A 20373-nucleotide genomic window follows, 5' to 3' on the forward strand; every position below is an offset into this window, starting at 1 on the left:
TGTAGGGTCTTCACACGGTAAAATTATTTGTTCCCAAATAATAATAGATGAATGCATATTAGGCTTCAATGTTGCTTATACTATGACGACATGTTCATACAATGCCATTTTTATTAATATATATGCCAAATTTAATGAAATAGAATTGAAAATGTGTGTCGCCAGGTACCAAGTAAGAAAAAAATCAGCATTTTTATGTAGGGTCATCACATGGTAAAATTATTTGTGCCCAAAATAATAATAGATGAATGCATATTAGGCTTCAATGTTGCTTATACCATGACTACTGGTTCATACGATGCCATTTAAAAAAAAATCTATGCCAAATTTAATGAAATAGACTTGAAAATGTATGTCGCCAGGTACCAAGTAAGAAAAAAATCAGCATTTTTATGTAGGGTCTTCACACGGTAAAATTATTTGTTCCCAAATAATAATAGATGAATGCATATTAGGCTTCAATGTTGCTTATACTATGACGACATGTTCATACAATGCCATTTTTATTAATATATATGCCAAATTTAATGAAATAGAATTGAAAATGTGTGTCGCCAGGTACCAAGTAAGAAAAAAATCAGCATTTTTATGTAGGGTCTTCACATGGTAAAATTATTTGTGCCCAAAATAATAATAGATGAATGCATATTAGGCTTCAATGTTGCTTATACCATGACTACTGGTTGATATGATGTCATTTTTAAAAATATCTATGCCAAATTTAAAGATCAACGGACCCGATTAAAAAATCCTAAAATACACCAATATTATGGGAGATTATAACGTTTAAATGCATTTCCATATCATAATTCGATTAAAACCATCGTATTCAGCGAGTATACAGGCGATAACTATGCCGATTTTTCGCACTTCGTGATCGAGTCGACATTTTTGTTTCAACCGGAAGTGACGTATGAGTTAACCACTTGCTACGAGTTCATAACAAAGGAAACGGTATCAGCTTTTGTCTTTTTAAAGTTCGTCATATAACGTGTTTTTTTTCATAGTACACATCCACAGGACATCGCATCTTGACTGTTTAAGTATTTAATTATAATTTAATCAGGCAAATATAATTGACACATTGAAAAGATATAATTATTCGCTGAAACTGATCGACGTACGAATGCCAGTCAAAATTTACTAACCGTTCGAGTTCAACACTTCAACAACGTACTAGTTGAAATAAATAATGTTGATTTGAAATGAATAATTCTTACTTAAATGGTCGTGTCATTTAATACTAAATGACCGAGAATAGATGTTTTATTTCTTTTGCTAGTATCCTGACATGGCCATTTTGTTGAAACCCGATGTGTTCCCTGCACACGATTTTTTATTTATGGTAAATTGATCTCATGTATGTCGACATTCACTTCAAAGTTTGAATGATCTCATTTCTGTTGTTTTTAATAAATATTTTTTAATAATTAGTCTTGATTTTATATAAATATGACGCAATTGAATTTTTCTAAACTCTCCACGAGCGAGGTGACTTAATATTATTAATGAGAAATAGCATGTCAAATTTTTACTCTCGATGTTTTTGAAATGGAGAAAACATTCCAACACAACAATATATATGTAGCATACAAGTTTATTGCAACATCTAAAAATATAAATTACCACAGACACAACAACAGAACAACTTGTAACCTGACGACAAGTTTTAGAAAACTGGACGGAATAAGTAAATGAGCTTTACTAGCACAATGTTGCAATACAACTTGTCATGGAGTCAAATTAAGTACCTTTAACAAAATGACTTTTAAAACATCTTTTACAGACCAATACTATCACACAAAAACACTACATGGTCCCAACATTTAAAAATAAAGGTGTTGACATTAACATTTTTATACTAACAGTATAGCACACAATGGGAAAACTATTATTACAGCATATTTGTCAAAATAATACATTCACATTTTTCAAAAAAATAACTGTAGTTGCTATGTTAATTTGAAACAATACGTGATCAGTGCTTCAGCTAGGTTCTAATTTGTCAAAAGGGCACATTCGTAGACATTGTCATATAAAACTTGGGGCATTTCATGTGTTCACGTCGAGTCTGCACAGTCTTATCAGGGACACAGGCTAATATGGGACGAGATATTTTGCGCACGCTTTGTCCCATCTTTCCAGCGCGAGGATTTTTTAAATTAATTACAAACATATATGGCACAGGCTAATCTGGGATGACACCTTACGCACGTACACTAAACCCAGCTGGATCAATACATGACAAATGGCATGCCAAGTTGTTTCCAATTACTGTAATTAATTAAACCTAGAGCGGTGCAACTGCACTGCTTCATTCTTTAAAATTTTCTTCGCAGATGATGCTAATGGTGGCGGAGAGAACAGAATGGAAGAAGATGCCTGCTTAGCAATCCGGGTGCTCTTGAACTGTTGTTTTAATTGCAGCAATTCAACCATGAGCTCTGTGACATAATCTGAAAAAAGCATCAACAATTTATTTTTTACTACTTGGTTAAACTATGCACATTGAACAAATAAATAAAAATACACATATTATGCATAAAAAACAACAACAACAGTCAACTTAGTCAGTTTCACTGTTAGGTTTTTGTATATTATATATTAGAATGCCAATTTTCTATTTTGCTTAGAAGGACCATTACCATAAGTGCAGGCCTCTTTGACAGGTTTCACGACATGGTGTCCCGCCTTGTACTTTGGATACGAAATCCTGTAGCGCTTTTCGCCGTTCTTCGTCTCTGCATGTTTCCTGTGCGCATTAGAAACGGAATGCAGGGCTGCCAGATGCAATCTGGATTACAAAAAATAGCCTTTAATCACAGATTATATCAACAATTACTATTTCATATAACAACAAGGCTTGTCACCATAGGATGACATATGCCCCCTTTTTCCAAATTTGTCTAAACCTAAACGCAAAGTGTTTTTCCACATTTTTCGAAACCTAAACGCAAAGTGTGACGGAATTTCAGACAGACAGACAGACGGACAGTGCGATCACTATATGCCCACCTTCACGGGCATAAAAAGGAACTAAAATCATTTTCACAACTAATGCATATTTATAATGGACATATGCTCATGGGCACTTGATGGTTTATGACCTGCAAATGACAATGTTTATTGGTCAACTAGGATATTAATTTTACTCGAATTAAAGATCATATTTTTGGTTGTTAGAATTTCCGCAACCAATGCCGAATGTAAAAAAACCCAAACCGCATCATAATCAAATGTTGTTCTCATTAAACTTGCACAAATATGTATCAATTGTATAGGAAATAAACTAATTTTTGCCTTAAAGTTGTAGTTTTATAAATTATTACCACTGGACTATGAAAGACAAAAACAACATGCCTGCGCTAGCTCTTCTGTAGATATAATATTAATCGATCACAATTCATACCTCTGTTTCATTGCTGCGTATGAAAAGCAGACAAATTTTGGCGCAAATTGGCAGACCACCTTGTGTTGAGCCTCCAGCATCAAGGTCTGTTCAGCTGGTGACAGCATGCGAATGTCAGAGAGAAGACGCTTGCTTCCGATGACCAACAGTAATTCCTTGTGCGCCTTCGAGCCTAAAGACAAGTAATAGTCCAACTTTCATGGCAACACATGTCATTGAACAAAATTTCATAATCATTTCATTTACATTAATCGGATGTTAAATATATAATCCGATAAATGTAAATGAAACAAGGGTTGTTTGTAAAACATGCATGCCCCCCATATGGGCTGTCCGTTGTAGTGGCAGCCATTGTGTGAATACGTTTTTTGTCACTGTGACCTTGTCACTGTGACCTTGACCTTTGACCTAGTGACCTGAAAATCAATAGGGGTCATCTGCGAGTCACGATCAATGCACCTATAAAGTGTCAAGATCCTAGGCAAAAGCGTTCTTGAGTTATCATCCGAAAATCATTTAACTATTTCGGGTCACCGTGACCTTGACCTTTGACCTTGTGACCTCAAAATCAATAGGGGTCATCTGCGAGTCATGATCAATCTACCTATGAAGTTTCATGATCCTAGGCATATGCGTCCTTGAGTTATCATCCGAAAACCATTTTACTATTTCGGGTCACCATAACCTTGACCTTTGACCTAGTGACCTCAAAATCAATAGGGGTCATCTGCGAGTCGTTATCAATCTACCCATTAAGTTTCATGATCCTAGGCGTATGCGTTCTTGAGTTATCATCCGGAAACCATTTTACTATTTGGGGTCACCGTGACCTTGACCTTTGACCTAGTGACCTCAAAATCAAAAGGGTTAACTGCAAGTCATGATGTGTTCTAAAAACACTGTATTATGTGAATTGAGAATAAGACATCAAACAGGGAATGGACATCATTTTGGTGATTTTCTCAAACAAAACTATTCATTTCATGATCTACATTTATTTTTGCAATATAGTATTAGTATCTTTAATTAAAGCTTTATACCGGTAAGCAATTTTCAATGACTATTTCATTAAAAATGGTTGTTTGTTTTTTTTCATTTTAACTGTATTTTAAAACTGTGTCCATGCGCAGCATTATAGCTCATTTCATGAGGATTTGTTTTTTAATTAATAAAAAAATCAAGTTTTGAAGAAATGTATTTAAATGATGCCAGTATTTATGCAAGTATCTGTTTTAATTATAATTTGTCAAACTAAATAAATACAATATATAAAAAAAAATATCCCAATTAAAATAATACAGTGTTTAAATTAAAAGAAAGCATAAAGACAAAAGACAAGAATAAAAGTGTAGATTGTTGTTCTAAATTAAAATGTTATTTATATTTTTTGCTGTTGGTCAAAATTAAAATGTTATATATATTTTTTGCAATTATTTCCTATTCTATTTATAAATACTGTTCTATCTACTAGTGCAGTATGTTGTATATTCAGTTGTTATGATTACTGAAGTCTGATAATCTGCTTGTTTTATTACTGTCTGTGCCAAATACAATTGATAACAGTAGATCACTGATAACAATACTTGACTTTACAGAAACAAAGAGGACCATCTATTTTATGACACCAGCTTGATTTATGGCAGCTGTAGGGTGGTAATACACCACAATCTGCCAACTTGGTGCCTTGTTGGCATGGTGATTTGCAAAAATTCAGCTAGTTTAGTGACCAACTTATTTTGTACAGAAACCACCTAATTGAAGCAACTTTATAAATAAAATATAAAAATGATAACCCGAAAAAAGCTTATTTAATTTTACACATATTATAATGCTGTCATTTATTTTCTACAAGATTTGTAACACAAAATTGTAAAATAAAGTAAACTTTGTATTCATAATAGTAAAACTACACATCTTTAGTACATTGAATGCTATAATGAAATCTCAAAATGGCTAAAGCCCATAAGGAGCAAAATGAGTTTATTACACTGAAAACTGTTTCCAATGCAATTAATGCATGTAACAATATTAATTTGAAAATATAATATTTATTCAGTCTTAAACTATAAGCCAGACATCCCGGGTCTGGTAAGATGTTATTTGGGCTTCTAGAAATTAATAATTTATATAGTCAGGCTATTGGATTTTTCTCCTGTTTCTAATATAGTACAATGATTTTGGATAAATATATTACCATGAAGACTGAAATTGAACTGTTATTTAAATTATCATGGCACTACCAGTAGCCTAAATGGCCATCAGCTACTAAGTACTAGAATCAGTTGCTGTTCAATTTATGAAAACACAAAAAAATCAAGATGCATTTTATGATTCACACTACATGAAGAATAAATGGTATATAAATAATAAAACACCTGTCGGCTACTAATTCAAATTTCTTTTTTATTCTTTTAACAGTTAAATGGCACACTATTTCTAACTTATCATCTCTTTTTCTAAACCAGCATTAATACATTATTGGAAGTCTGAATGTATTTACTAAAAAGCCCTTGCGTTTTCACATTTTAAACAATAAAAAGATAAGCAACACATTATTAATTGAATTTTTGGTAAATAGGTAGAAAATATGGCTTGTCAGCAACTGCTTTACATTAGAACTTGAGCTAAATTAACCGTGGTGGAAAACAGTAAGAGGTCACGGTGGTGTAGTGGATGTGGTGTCCGTCTAGCGATCGGGAGTTCCTGGGTTCTCCCTACTCAGGGAGCTTTCTCATTATCTCCTCCATAGACACCAAGTACTGGTTCTTCCCAGGAAATGGACTCAACAGTGTCCACTGCTTGAAATGCTAATTGTGTCGACTAGCAGTATATTTAGATAGATACACATTTGTATTAAGATCGAAATGTGTCGATTTCAAACTGATGCCTGTTAAAACACTTACAATAAATAATTAGATCTTGCCGTACTGCCAAAGTCAGTTTGGTTACTAGCTGCCAACTATTCTAACTACATACAATGATTTTTAATTCAAAAGTATTTTTTACATTGTCAGTGTTTGAGCTTTTTGAAATAACATAGAACTTGTGGTATTAAGATGCATATCTGATCATTGACCTTATTAATTAAGTTCTTACCGTTTTGCGATTTCTCTTGGAAAAAGCACCTTAGTTGTCACGTTTCCGTTTGGGGGCTCCTAACTCGTCTGGCCTTAAAGCTTTCGGCTGTAATGCCTTGAAGTTGTCCGTGTCAGGGAACAAAGTTGGCACTGCATCAGGATGCAGCGACAGTCTCATCCCAAAGCCCGCACTCGCCATCACACTCGGGGGGGGGGGGGTGTGGACAAAGCACTTATCCTCAAAATGTTTTATGCAGAGTTTTGCATATTTGCTTGGCGTAAAGTCCACCACCTTTCCGTCGATAATCCTTCGTGAATTCACGGCTAGAATACATTTCCGCTTAATACTTTCGTCCTTTGAGAAGCCGAAGAATCCTTACTTCTCCGTTTGCTGTTCAGAACGAGCATTGCAGCCAAACGCTGCACATTGAACCATCTTATAAATCAGTAAATCCTCAATGTCATGTAAAAGTTCGACTCGTAATCAACACAAAAGAGATTATAAATTAAGTATATGCAAGTGAATGATCAACACAGTCTTGTAATCCTTGAAGTTTTGAGGAAATTTGCATGCTTCAGTGCATACTGTACATAACATGGGAATATTCGTCATGCGCAGTGGTGCACACATACGTCATCGGGGTAAAATAGCGGCGGAAATTGCCGAACGCGTTACGGAAATTCCCGATCATCAAAATCATCGTTTTTTTAGCTCTAACTTTTTTTTTTAATTTTATTTTTTTACTTTGTTGTTATAATATGGTATTACTTTATAAAATATGAACAGTGAGTCAGATTTCTTCTGTTGACCTTTAATGAAATAGACTTGAAAATGTGTGTCGCCAGGTACCAAGTAAGAAAAAAATCAGCATTTTTATGTAGGGTCTTCACACGGTAAAATTATTTGTGCCCAAATAATAATAGATGAATGCATATTAGGCTTCAATGTTGCTTATACTATGACTACTGGTTCATACGATGCCAATTTTATAAATATCTATGCCAAATTTAATGAAATAGACTTGAAAATGTGTGTCGCCAGGTACCAAGTAAGAAAAAAATCAGCATATTTATGTAGGGTCTTCACACAGTAAAATTATTTGTGCCCAAATAATAATAGATGAATGCATATTAGGCTTCAATATTGCTTATACTATGATTAATGGTTCATACAATACCATTTTTATAAATATCTATGCCAAATTTAATTAAAAAAGACTTGAAAATGTGTGTCGCCAGGTACCAAGTAAGAAAAACATCAGCATTTTTATGTAGGGTCTTCACACGGTAAAATTATTTGTTCCCAAATAATAATAGATGAATGCATATTAGGCTTCAATGTTGCTTATACTATGACGACATGTTCATTCAATGCCATTTTTATTAATATATATGCCAAATTTAATGAAATATAATCGAAAATGTGTGTCGCCAGATACCAAGTAAGAAAAAAATCAGCATTTTTATGTAGGGTGTTCACATGGTAAAATTATTTGTGCCCAAATAATAATAGATGAATGCATATTAGGCTTCAATGTTGCTTATACTATGACTACTGGTTCATACGATGCCATTTTTAAAAATATCTATGCCAAATTAAATGAAAAACACTTGAAAATGTGTGTCGCCAGGTACCAAGTAAGAAAAAAATCAGCATTTTTATGTAGGGTCTTCACACGGTAAAATTATTTGTGCCCAAATAATAATAGATGAATGCATATTAGGCTTCAATGTTGCTTATACTATGACTACTGGTTCATGCGATGCCATTTTTATATAATAATAAAATATAACAAATAATCCAATATGAGACAAAATGTCAAATAAAGATTATTAAAATAACATTTTTATAGCACAACTTGAACAAATTACAAATTAGACAGGCACACAATATCATAATAAAAAAATATGATAGTCATATGAAATGGCCGTAAACAACTTTAAATAAAAAAAAATACGAATTTCTTTAAACTGAAAAACTTTTGTATAATAGACTTGTTTTTTTTTCTTAATTTATTAATAGTGATAGCTGTTTTTGCACAAATTATAGGAATTCGCGATGCAAATGGTCAATGTTTTAAAAAGCTTGCAACTTATTTTTTCACATTTCTCAACAGTTAGCGACTAATGCTGATGTTGTTACGCTGAGTGGCATATGGTTGCTGATGTCGTTACTGAGACTCATATTTTCACAAATTTGAACAATGCTCAATTAATTATTTTCACAATGTTCAACAGTCACAACTCATTTGTTCACAATTTTGAAGTGTGCAACTTATTTTTCCATAATTGTCAAGATTGCGGGGCTCTTTTTTTAATCTTCAACATTGCACGACTCATATTTCACAATTTTCAACATTGTAAGACACTTGTTCTCACAATTTTTAAAAGTTTGCTACTGATATTTTAGGAATTTAAAACAATGCGCAGCAAATTTTTCACAATGTTGAATAGTCACCACCAATTTTTCTCACTTTGAACATTGCGCGACTCCTTTTACCACAATATGAACAGTGTGCGCCTAATCGTTTCACAAAATGAGGCGGAAGAGGTTGCTGCACAAAGATAAAAAAGCCCACTGCCATAATTTTTTTCCAAAAAATAGCAACATGGCTTATTGGAGCTAAACAACCCTTTCTACATGTACTTTCAACAAGCACACAGACCAATGACAGTTCATCAGCATGAAAAATGGGTGTCAAAAATAGCACAAATAATGTAAAATGTGTAATATGCATGTATAACGATGAAACTTACCAACCACTCGACCAGGAAACATCTGTTGCAGACTATGTCACATAGTATGTGGGATTCGGGATGCTCTACCACTGGTATCATATGCAGATCAGTGGTCACAAGAACGTACACAACATCATTTAATGTCAGCAATATATATCTCCGACTTCAAACACACAGCTTGCAAAATCGCTGAATATTGCACAAAAGCAGCTTCGTTACAAACTTCCAGCAACTCGAAATCCACAAGCAGTCTCGTTCCCCACCCACTTTGACTTCGCAGCGAAGGCATGTTTTTTTGGGGGGGAAACCGTTAACATCTCACAACTAAACGTGTACTACGGAGATTGACAAGTTGAAAAATAAATTACTCTTATCACTTCCGATTTGCGCACTACGTTAAACTCCAGTTCCATTCTGTCTTTATTGTTCGAAATGTTACTCTACACATTCGCTTTCAAAATAGCGGTTGGCGTGTTGTTGGAAGTACATGTACATGTCGAATGTGTTATTGTAAAAACTATTGGTATTGTGTTTTTAGTGCAGAAATTGTATTTAAGTTTCGATTTCTAGCTTAAATTTATATATTTTGTTAAATAATTTGCGTTTAAATGTGATTGTTTGTTGCTTACTTGCGAACTATTTTTTATGTGTAAATATGCATAGACGCTAGTGGATATGTAATCAGGTTACCATATTTACAACAATAAAATTTAACGTTTTTTTGTTTTTTGTTTGTTTTGTTAATATTTTCTAAAACGTATGTCAAACGCAAGATGAAATATTAATTAATTTGGGAATAAAAAGCAATATGTATTATTTAAAATCAAATTTGAATTGCCTAGCGCGTGAATTGTCTCCTGGGGTGAATCGGCTTCCGGCGAGAACTCATTTTATAGCGATTGCGCGATTAAAACACACCACTTTTTCGTGATTTAATCAAAAACTAGATTTTTCCCAGGTATAACGCCTACGCCAACAGGTAGATCGCATTCTTGTCCATATACATGTCAAATTTCAGCAAAAGTTACCGACCAGTTTTCAAGGCGCCCAAATCGCGACTATATGCACCAACTTAATGAAACTTAGCCCCCTTTATCATTCGTTCGATTGAACGTCATCAATGATGACGTCCAATACATCACTCATTCCATATACTAGACTTGCGACACCTTAAGGGTTTCGCGGGATGGAATGAGTGGGGAGATCATATACAATTTTCAGCTTTCCGGAAGCAAGGACCCTCTGGACGTGAAACATCAGCTTTCCAACACTATATGATTCCAGTTCCAAAGCACATATTGCATTAGTTCAATGGGAAGAACATAAAACGTCATATTCACAAATCTCTGAAAAACAAACAGTGCTAAAAAATATTTAAAGTAGTCATTTACTATTTAATTGATTATGTCCTCTGATTGTTGCATTTTTAATTTAAATATGTGTTCCTATATGCATTTATTGTTGTATTGACTTAAAAAACTAAAATGGATGCCAATTCTTAGTTTGCTGTCTAAGTCTACCCTAAAATTATACATGTTTCTTGCATAATTGAATTATCAAAAACTGCATACTTGTAAAGGCATTGTCAGAGTTATTTGGTTAAGTTAGAGACAAAGTAAAGCAAATATATTCATTTTTCTTAAAATGAATCATCCTCTGAAGCCCCCACTGGGATTCAAACCCAGATCTCTTTCCTCTGGGAAGGAAAGTATTCTATCTTGAAATACAAGGGCAAGTAAGAGGACAATTTGCAATTTTAAACCTATAAACATATAAACTTAATTTTTCACATGACCTTAGAAACAACACAGACATCTCTGAATCTGAAATACATTACAGTTACAATTCAGGTTTTTAGTATTGTGCATTGTACATGAATGTTTAAATATTGTATTTATCCTTGGTACACAGAACTGCCTAAAGATGCGTAAAATACCAGTATTCAAATCTGAAAATATCCCATGTGTTTGTTTCACTCTGTAAGTATCCCTATTTTATTTCAATAAAGAAGTTTTTCCTTCTCCTGAAAATTTAACTAAATGTCAGTTATGCTACTTTTTCATTCAGCAAATTACATGTGTCCGTAATGTCAATTTTGAAAATTTGGTAAAAACATTATTTTTACCAAAAAGGTAGACTTAATATTATTTAACAGTTGATGTATGTCACCTTAATAAAAAAACAAACATGGGAAAGAAATAAAATGTTTAAAAATGTCAGTTACATGACTTATAACATTAAGTAGACGATATAGCTTTGATACTTTAGGATACGAGTAGACCTTAACACAAATAGGATAAGAGTAGACCTGAACACAAAATTTACCCAAATTTTCAATTTTCTAACTATATAAGGGGGCATTATTCTGTCAAAAAACAGAAAAAAAATGGGTACGAAAAAAATGTGTGTACGAAAACAATTGGGTAAGAAAAAATTATGCCATAAATATATGCTAAAATAGCTTGGGGTCTTGACCACCAAAACGGCTTGGATTTTAATTATGCTGAAATAACTCGGGGTCATGACCACCAAACTGGCTTAGAATTAAATTATGCTGAAATAGCTCAGGATGTTGACCACCAACCTGGCTTGGATTTTTATTATGCTGAAAAAGCTCGGGATCTTTACCACCAAACTGGCTTGGATTTGAATTGTGCTCATAGTTCGGGTTCTTGACCACCAAACTGGCTTGCATTTTAATTATGCTGAAATAGCTCAGGATCTTGACCATCAAACTGGCCTTGATTTTAATAATACCGAAATAGATCAGGATCTTGACCACTAAACTGACTTGGATTTTAAATATGCTGAAACAGCTCGAGGTCTCGGCCATGAAACTGGCTAGGATTTTAATTATGCTGAAAAAGCTCGGGGTCTTGATCACCAAATCGCCTGGATTTTAATTATACCGAATTAGTTCAGGAGCTTGACCACTAAACTGACTTGGATTTTTATTATGCTGAAATAGCTCGGGGTCTCCGCCACCAAACTGGCTTGGATTTTAATTATGGTTAGAAAGCTCGGGGTCTTTACCACAAAAATTGACCACCAAACTGGCTTGGATTTTAATTATACCGTAATAGTTCAGGATCTTGACCACTAACATGACTTGGATTTTAATTATGATGAAATAGCTCGGGGTCTCTGCCACCAAACTGGCTTGGATTTTAATTATGGAGAGAAAGCTCGGGTCTTGACCACAAAAATGGCTTGGATTTTAATAATGCTGAAATAGCTTGGGATCTTTACCACCAAAGTGGGCGGGGCCCTGGGGTGGGTAATGTGAACATGGATGGTCGAGACACTGTGTTGTCATAAGAAATCTTTAGTATTAATTTGAAGTCAATTGGTGAAAAATGGTGCGGCAGAGGCCGACGCGTATTCCCATGACGCATGTTTGACCCAGGGGGCGCCCCAGGGTTGGTAATGCGGCCATGCATGGTTGAGATTGACCGTAACTATTGTCTTAAGAGATTTCGAGTGCTTGACAGGTTAATGTAAGCCATCATGGAGACGGGTGGTTTATGTGGGTTGGTGGTAATTTAAAAGATGAAGTTTCAAAAATAATTATAAAAATACAATTTGGGGGGGGATTCTGGGGTGGGGCATGGGGGATAGTTTGGGTGCAGTGCATTGTGGTATGTCAGGTTAGTGTTGTTTTGTCAAAGTATGAATCAAATGTGATCATAAATAAAGAAGTTATGGCAATTTAAGCAAAATGTTCAATTATCTAAGTTAGTATAAAAGGGGCAATAATTCTGTCAAATGCTTGATACAGTTTTCTGCTCTTGTTTATAGATTGGGATCATGTTGGTAAAGAAGTATGCAAAATATGAAAGCAATATGGCAAAGGACATAGAAAATATTTGAGGTGGTATGCAAACTTTAACATAGATTTATCAATAATATGCATATTCTTAGTATAAAAGGTTAATAATTCTGTCAAAATGCTTGATACAGTTGTCTGCTCTTGTTTATAGATTGGGATCATGTTGGTAATGAAGTATGCAAAATATGAAAACAATAAGTCAAAGCAATATGGCAAAGGACATAGAAAATATTTGAGGTGGTATGCAAACTTTAACATAGATTCATCAATAATAGGCATATTCTAAGTATAAAAGGGGCAATAATTCTGTCAAAATGCTTGATACAGTTGTCTGCTCTTGTTTATAGATAAGGGTCATGTTGGTAAAGAAGTACATGTATGCAAAGTATAAAAGTAATTTGTTAAAGGACAAAGAAAATATATGGGGTAGTACACAAACTTTAACATGTGCACGCTAACGGTAACGCCGACGTGACCAGGATAGCTCCATTATATATATTTCATACATATTAGTCAAGCTAAAAATGAGTGAAAATCTCTGACCCGTCTCCACCCCATCCCCTTTAACTTTTGACCCAGGGGTCAGATCAAAATTCCAAATAGTGCAGGGTCGCACATAATGCTCATAGCTACCATGTGTTTAAGTTTCAAGGTTCTAGTGCTTATGGTGTAGGAGATAGTGGCTAGGACAGACGGACAGACTGATGGTGGAGATAACCACAATGAACCTGTTAACAGCCAACTAACGCTGCCAACAAAGCACAAGCTTTACGTGTCAGGATGCGGCACTATCTATACAAACTGCATAAGGAATTACAAGACGCTTAGGGTTTGAGGGACACCAAACTTGATTATGAGTCTTCCACACCTTAAGCATCTTAATAACCCTTTGCATGCTGGGAAATTTGTCGTCTGCTAAAATGTCGTCTGCTGAATTTCTAAAATAAGCATTTTCTTCAAAAAAAATTCAAAGAATACTATCAGAATAGCAAACAGTTTGGATCCTGATGAGACGCCATGTTCTGTGGCGTCTCATCTGGATCCAAACTGTTTTCAAAGGCCTTTAAAATTCGGTTCCCGCACTGAAAGGGTTAAATATACTTATTTGCTTGTGTACATGTACCTGATAATAAATTATTATTATTACCTGTTTTGGCATCAACAAGCTTTATCAATTGGCCCTCAAATTTTGCACATAAACGCTACACGATCAACCAATATGCCTTTACATTTCAAGTCGGAAAGCAACATTCGGCCATAATAGGGTGGAGGATCTATTTAAAATACAACTATTCCAGATACAAAAATATGAATTCATTTATTTAATGCACTTATTTTCTTCTCTTTTGCTACGAAATGACCATAAACCAGCTTTCCAAGTCATATTTTGCACTAGCAGATGATATTTCTTTTTTTACATATGAAAGGTAAAAAGAAATTCAAGCAGCATTTTATAATATAAATTTTAAAATGCACTCAATCATGCACTTCCAAACAATATTATTGTAATTCTGATATTTATAATCATATTAATAATGCCTCATTTTTCTCAAGTTTATGGTTTACTATCTATTTTTCCCAATTTTATGGTTTATCTTGATTATTTTCTGAATTCAAAAGGTACTGGCTTAAAAAAAATGTCTATGCATGTAACTGTATATTGAAATCTCTTTATGAGTGATTATAAATGCATGATAAAATTCTAACATGTTATGTAATAGATAAATCTATATTGTTTGTATTTTTTCGTAAACATTATTAGCCACCGTTGTGGTCAAACATATTTTTTTGTTTTATTAATGACGTTGTTTCACAGATTACTGTAACAGAGCTACAGATAAGGTGGGCATTTGTGCAAATACCCAATGTAAAATTGCCGATTACGCATAGAAAAATAAAACCATGCGTTCCGAAACCCCATTGAAATTGCCGATTACGCATATCATATTTTTCCTTTGCATAACGAGTAAATTTGTCCCGGAAATACCCTGGTCCGAAATACCCGGATTCTTTCCGCTTTGTCCAAGCGCTTTCAGTATAACCTTCAGCACAATAATATGTACGGAAAAAAGTGTCTTTGTGACTACGTGTTATTGTTGTGAAAATGTCGAAATCGTGAGGCCTTAAAAATGGAAACATCGTATCCTAGGCACAAAGAAACTCAATTTTAAGATATTTAACCGAAGGCAACACAAAATCAGAAGCGGAAAATATAGTGAAACTAATTCTTGACGATATTATGTCGGAGGCAATCGCTGTCAGTGCTTACATTGTAAGAAAACTGGTGGAAAAAATCGTTGAACTTTTTTTTTAAATCAAGACTGTATATAATTATGGATACATCTACATAATGACACAAAATCTCTGAAACTAATCAATTAAGAGTGGAACTACAACCAGCTTATTCAGGTAAGCAGGTGAGAATTTAAGACAATGAACATACCCAATTATAAAACAAAGGTACCCAATTGTCAATTAAAGTACCCGGTAGTGGGTACCGACTTTTTTGTACCCAACTGAATATGAAAATACCCAATTGAACTCAAAAGTAGTGGGTATTAACCCAATTACTCAGAAAAGTTATCTGGAGCTCTGCTGTAACGTACAATCTTTATACGGAATGAAGGAGTTTTTATTTACAAGTACACTTTTTGTATTTTTTGATAGTCTACTTAATTTTTGTTTTACTGTTAAATAAAATAACGCCGCACGCGTCAGACTAATGTCGTTAAAATCTAGAGTTTAAATGAAATTATGTCACACGATATACATATAAAAATATTTAACTGCATGTCCGACTTGTCGTCATTAAATTCAAGTCGTCATTAAATTCAAGATTTAAAATGAAAATACGTCACAAGATATATGTACTTCATACCATACGAGTTTTTTAGGATATTTTCAGATCTGAATACTGGTATTTTACATGTGTTAAACTTTAACTGTAATGTATCGCAGATTCAGAGATGTATGTTTGTTGTAAAGGTCATTTAACCCAACATATCTCAGACACAAAGAGTGTCCAAATTTGTGCAAACAATTAAATTAAAACTAAGACATTTATCGATTGTCATTACCTGCTGTATAATTTATTTGTGTACTGACATATATTCAATTGTGGTGAAATCAACCGGGATCACCTTGGTGAGAATCTGGTGGAAAAATCACTGCACTAACCTGAGGCATCAGAGTGTCATGATTGATTGCTCAGTTGTACATATTTTTCTAATTCTGGCTACCATAACTTTAAATGTCGCTTTTTATGATTTTTGACTGGCGCGACTTTATAGTTATGGACCAACCACATTAGGAAAGTCAACCAGAAAATGCCGAAAGTCGACAGTTAACAAAGACCGGTCCAAAACAGCTTTTAAATGCAGTTATTGGCCCATATCAATCACTTGATTGGAAAGATTGACATTTTTCACATTTAACTGATACATTCTTTCACAAAATACTATCTTAAACATTTAAAATTTATCTATTCTGCTCTTACATATCGAGAAAAACAGCGATGTGACAGACTTTCTTGAAATGCGAATCTCCCAAGATTTCACGGTCATATGATGGTATTTCTACTTTTAGTAACATACATGTGCTCAAGTGTTTTCAAATTCAGAATGACATTTCCCGGTATTTTAGAATATTCTGGCTTGTTTTGTGAACAAATTGTAGTGTAAATACAAACTCAAAGTAAATATTTAAAACTACCCGATTCACACTGAAATCATTTTTATAATCCACCAGACTTGTTGTTAATCACAAATAATAGATTTCAGAAAACGAAAGTAATGTTTACAATTTCAGCAAAAAATGTCAAGGTCGTTCGAAAGTATCCAATTAAAACTAGTCTTGGACAAAGCGACAAGGCGTCAAAATTGTGAATTTCAGACTGATGAGAGTTATTTTCATCTATTGTAAGATGCATTTGAAACATTTGAACCTTAAAATATTCCTCGGTGCAGTAATTTATATTCATTCACCAATATATGTAGAAATGTATCCAAGAAAATGAGTATTCTTTGATTTATAGCGTGACATAAATATGTTACGACTCTGGTTGACTTTCGATACGGGGTTGGCTTCATCATACAGGTATGTCAATACTATATCAGTGTCCGACAAATTTCTTATTTTTCAGGGAGCCCACTGGGCTACCAATAAAAATATTTGGTAGCCCATATAATTTTCCTACAAAATGATAAGATGCAGGTTTTCATCTTTATTTTATTTCTTCATTTACATATATACATAATATGTATACATACATATACATAATACAGCAAGTAGTCTGATGTACACAGTCAATATTGTTAATTAATGTTACAGTACAGGCACCGTGTACTTAAATGTAAATGTACCAAAGAAAATCATATACTACATGTAGATATTACATGTATGTGCACATGTATGTGTACTTAAATTCGGACAGCACGTTAAGTTGGAAACGTAAATAAAGTGTTTAGATGATCAATACGACTGACTCGTTTGGTGTTAATCAATGCAATTGCTCTTTTTAACAACAAATACCGAGTTTCAAGAAATCAAGAGTATTAAATCATTTATTTACTTGTGTCCGACTTTAAGTTCTGTCCGAATTTACGTATTGCATCCGTATGTTACGACACTAGTGTGCAGTCAGTATACAATACAATAATTGTTTCAATAATGAAGGAACTGATACAGTGTAACGGTAACGATACAGCGTGTTTACATTATATTTTATTAAGAGGAAATGTCAATGCCAAATAATTCGCGAGATACCCCGGTACTTTAGTTGAAATTCACAACGAAACTTTTAATGGAAATTAAATGATCTCAATGATGTACCCGCTACGAAATTTTTATTTACAAATAAAAACACCCATGCCAATTTGTGCGCGCTTTTTATCTGGACCAGGGGCCTATACGTTTGTATAGGTCCCTGTCTGGACAAAGAAATTCATTTATTAAATGTAGAATTTTGTAACCTAAAATAACTGTACACAACGTGTGCAAACCGTCGCAGGTGATTTACGCAAGTTGCAATTGAACGGTCCTGATTGGGAGCTTATTTCATCATATCTTTAAATAGAATCATATGCCGAAATTCAATTGACACTTTAGAAATTTCAAACGTTTGTGTTTATGACTCTCATCGTCTATATTACCCTCCCATAATTTGGTTTAAAAAAAAATTAAATTGGGCATATATGGGATTATTGATTAACAGTCGATCAATCCAATTATTAATTGACAATGCAAACTAATTAGCAGGTGTTAACCGCGTTGTTATTAATATTCATTTTCGGTTTCGTTACCGTTTTGAAGAATCCGCTATTGTTTTGATTTATTTAATGTTCGGCATCCTTGGATATTTAACGACATCAAAAACGTAGTCGCTCTTACTCATTGTTGCGGTTAACAAAGAATTCCAAACTGCGAAATGATGTTGCATCATGTGCGCCAACTATCCAACCGGCTCTCATTATATTATTAGCAGACGACAAATGTTGATTCTGATTGAATGATTAAAATTCACTCTTACTGTTTACGACATTACCGCAAGTGATCGGTGACTGATAAGATAATTGATTGCACTTTGTTATCGGATTATAAACAAGACACGGTGTAGAAACACATGGTCAGCGTGTTTATTCTATGTATGTCTGTCAATAAAACGGGCTACCGCTCTTATAGATTTATAGTAGCCCGGCGGGCGTCAGCTGGAACATTTCAGTAGCCCGATGAAAAAATTCTGTAGCCCCCGGGCTCCGGGCAATGGATTTGTCAGACAATGCTATATAAATTGTACGCTGAAGTTTCTTTAGCTAATATTTTTCTTATGTTGACAGACCATTGACATTGCTGGGGTTTGTTGAGATAAATACTTATTATCATCAGGGACAGGAAGACATTATAGACATTAAACAGCGTATCATTACGTAGACAACAGTTGCACAACTGTATGCGTAAAAGGTAAATCAGTATATTAATAATTATGTTGACAACTAGCTTACGTAGCAACGTCCGAAAATATGAAATATCCGACATCTATTTCAATATTTAAAATTCAAGATATAATTACTACTGAACTGTTTTACTTTAAGGAAAAAACAGTAAAAGTATGTTTTTAATGAAAATGAAACACAACAAACAATATACTTATCATGATAACGGCTAAACGACTTATTATCCCAATATAACACTGTCATTGAATCGCACATTTCAATTTAAAATTATTCCCCTTGAAAGTTAATGCATATTGATATAACGAATTCATCAAACGTTATCAAACATGAGTAATTTGCATTGCATCGGATTCCCACAATATTATGTGGATGTAAATCGGATCCGGTTGTTGTTTATGTGTCAAGTTCATTTTGCCAGTGAGATACTTAAATTTCTTGCGTAGTAAAATCGGCTAGATTGAACTTTACCGGTACGGAGTTGTTTACCACTATCAAATCTACTGTAAAGTACACAAAGATACTTACATAATTCTGCCGTATCTGTCTGAATAAACATCCGCTGCACAAAATATAGACATTTGTATTAATGATTATTAAACACAATCATATTTTTCTGTGTTTATTGAATTAATGACACTGAGTTTCTTTGTTGCGTTACAAGATGGCGGATCTCTAGCGCTGTTTGTGAAGTGACGTCACAATGTTTATTTGAGCGCGTGCCCGTTCCCACAAAAAAAGTTTAAACACAAAATACTCGAAAACTTGATTTTTGCCAGGTATAACGCCTACGCCAACAGGTAGATCGCATTCTTGTCCATATACATGTCAAATTTCAGGCACAATGCTGGGCCAGTTTTCAAGACTCCCAAATCGCAGTGATTCTCGCCAGCTTAACGAAACTTAGCCCCCTTTATCATTCGTTCAATTGAACGTCATCAATGATGACGTCCAATACATCACTCATTCCATACTAGACTTGCGACACCTTAAGGGTTTCGCGGGATGGAATGAGTGGGGAGGTCATATTTTACAATTTTCAGCTTCCGGACGCAAGGACCCTCTGGACGTGAAACACCAGCTTTCCAACACTATATGATTCCAGTTCCAAAGCACATATTGCATTAGTTCAAGGACAAGAACATAAAACGGCATATTCACAAATCTCTGGAAAACAAACAGTGCTAAAAAATATTTTAAGTAGTCATTTAATATTTAATTGATTATGTCCTCTGATTGTTGCATTTTTAATTTAAATATGTGTTCCTATATGCATTTATTGTTGTAATGACTTAGTCTACCCTACAATTATACATGTTTTTTTGCATAATTGAATTATCAAAAACTGCATACTTTTAAAGGCATTGTCAG

The 20373-nt window shown here is 34.0% G+C and overlaps 1 protein-coding gene across 1 annotated transcript; it reads right to left on the reverse strand.

The window, feature by feature from the left end:
* Positions 1 to 1581: 1581 nt before the first annotated feature.
* Positions 1582 to 7227, reverse strand: LOC127880741 (uncharacterized). The gene is made up of 4 exons (XM_052428110.1): positions 6506 to 7227; positions 3410 to 3581; positions 2646 to 2794; positions 1582 to 2456 (listed from the first exon to the last, which is right to left on the reverse strand). Exons 2-4 carry the CDS (start codon positions 3514 to 3516, stop codon positions 2281 to 2283), a joined length of 432 nt encoding a protein of 143 aa, XP_052284070.1. The 5' UTR covers positions 3517 to 3581; positions 6506 to 7227; the 3' UTR covers positions 1582 to 2280.
* Positions 7228 to 20373: the final 13146 nt, after the last annotated feature.

The sequence above is a fragment of the Dreissena polymorpha genome, chromosome 5 (assembly GCF_020536995.1).
Source record: "Dreissena polymorpha isolate Duluth1 chromosome 5, UMN_Dpol_1.0, whole genome shotgun sequence".
NCBI classification, from domain to species: domain Eukaryota; kingdom Metazoa; phylum Mollusca; class Bivalvia; order Myida; family Dreissenidae; genus Dreissena; species Dreissena polymorpha.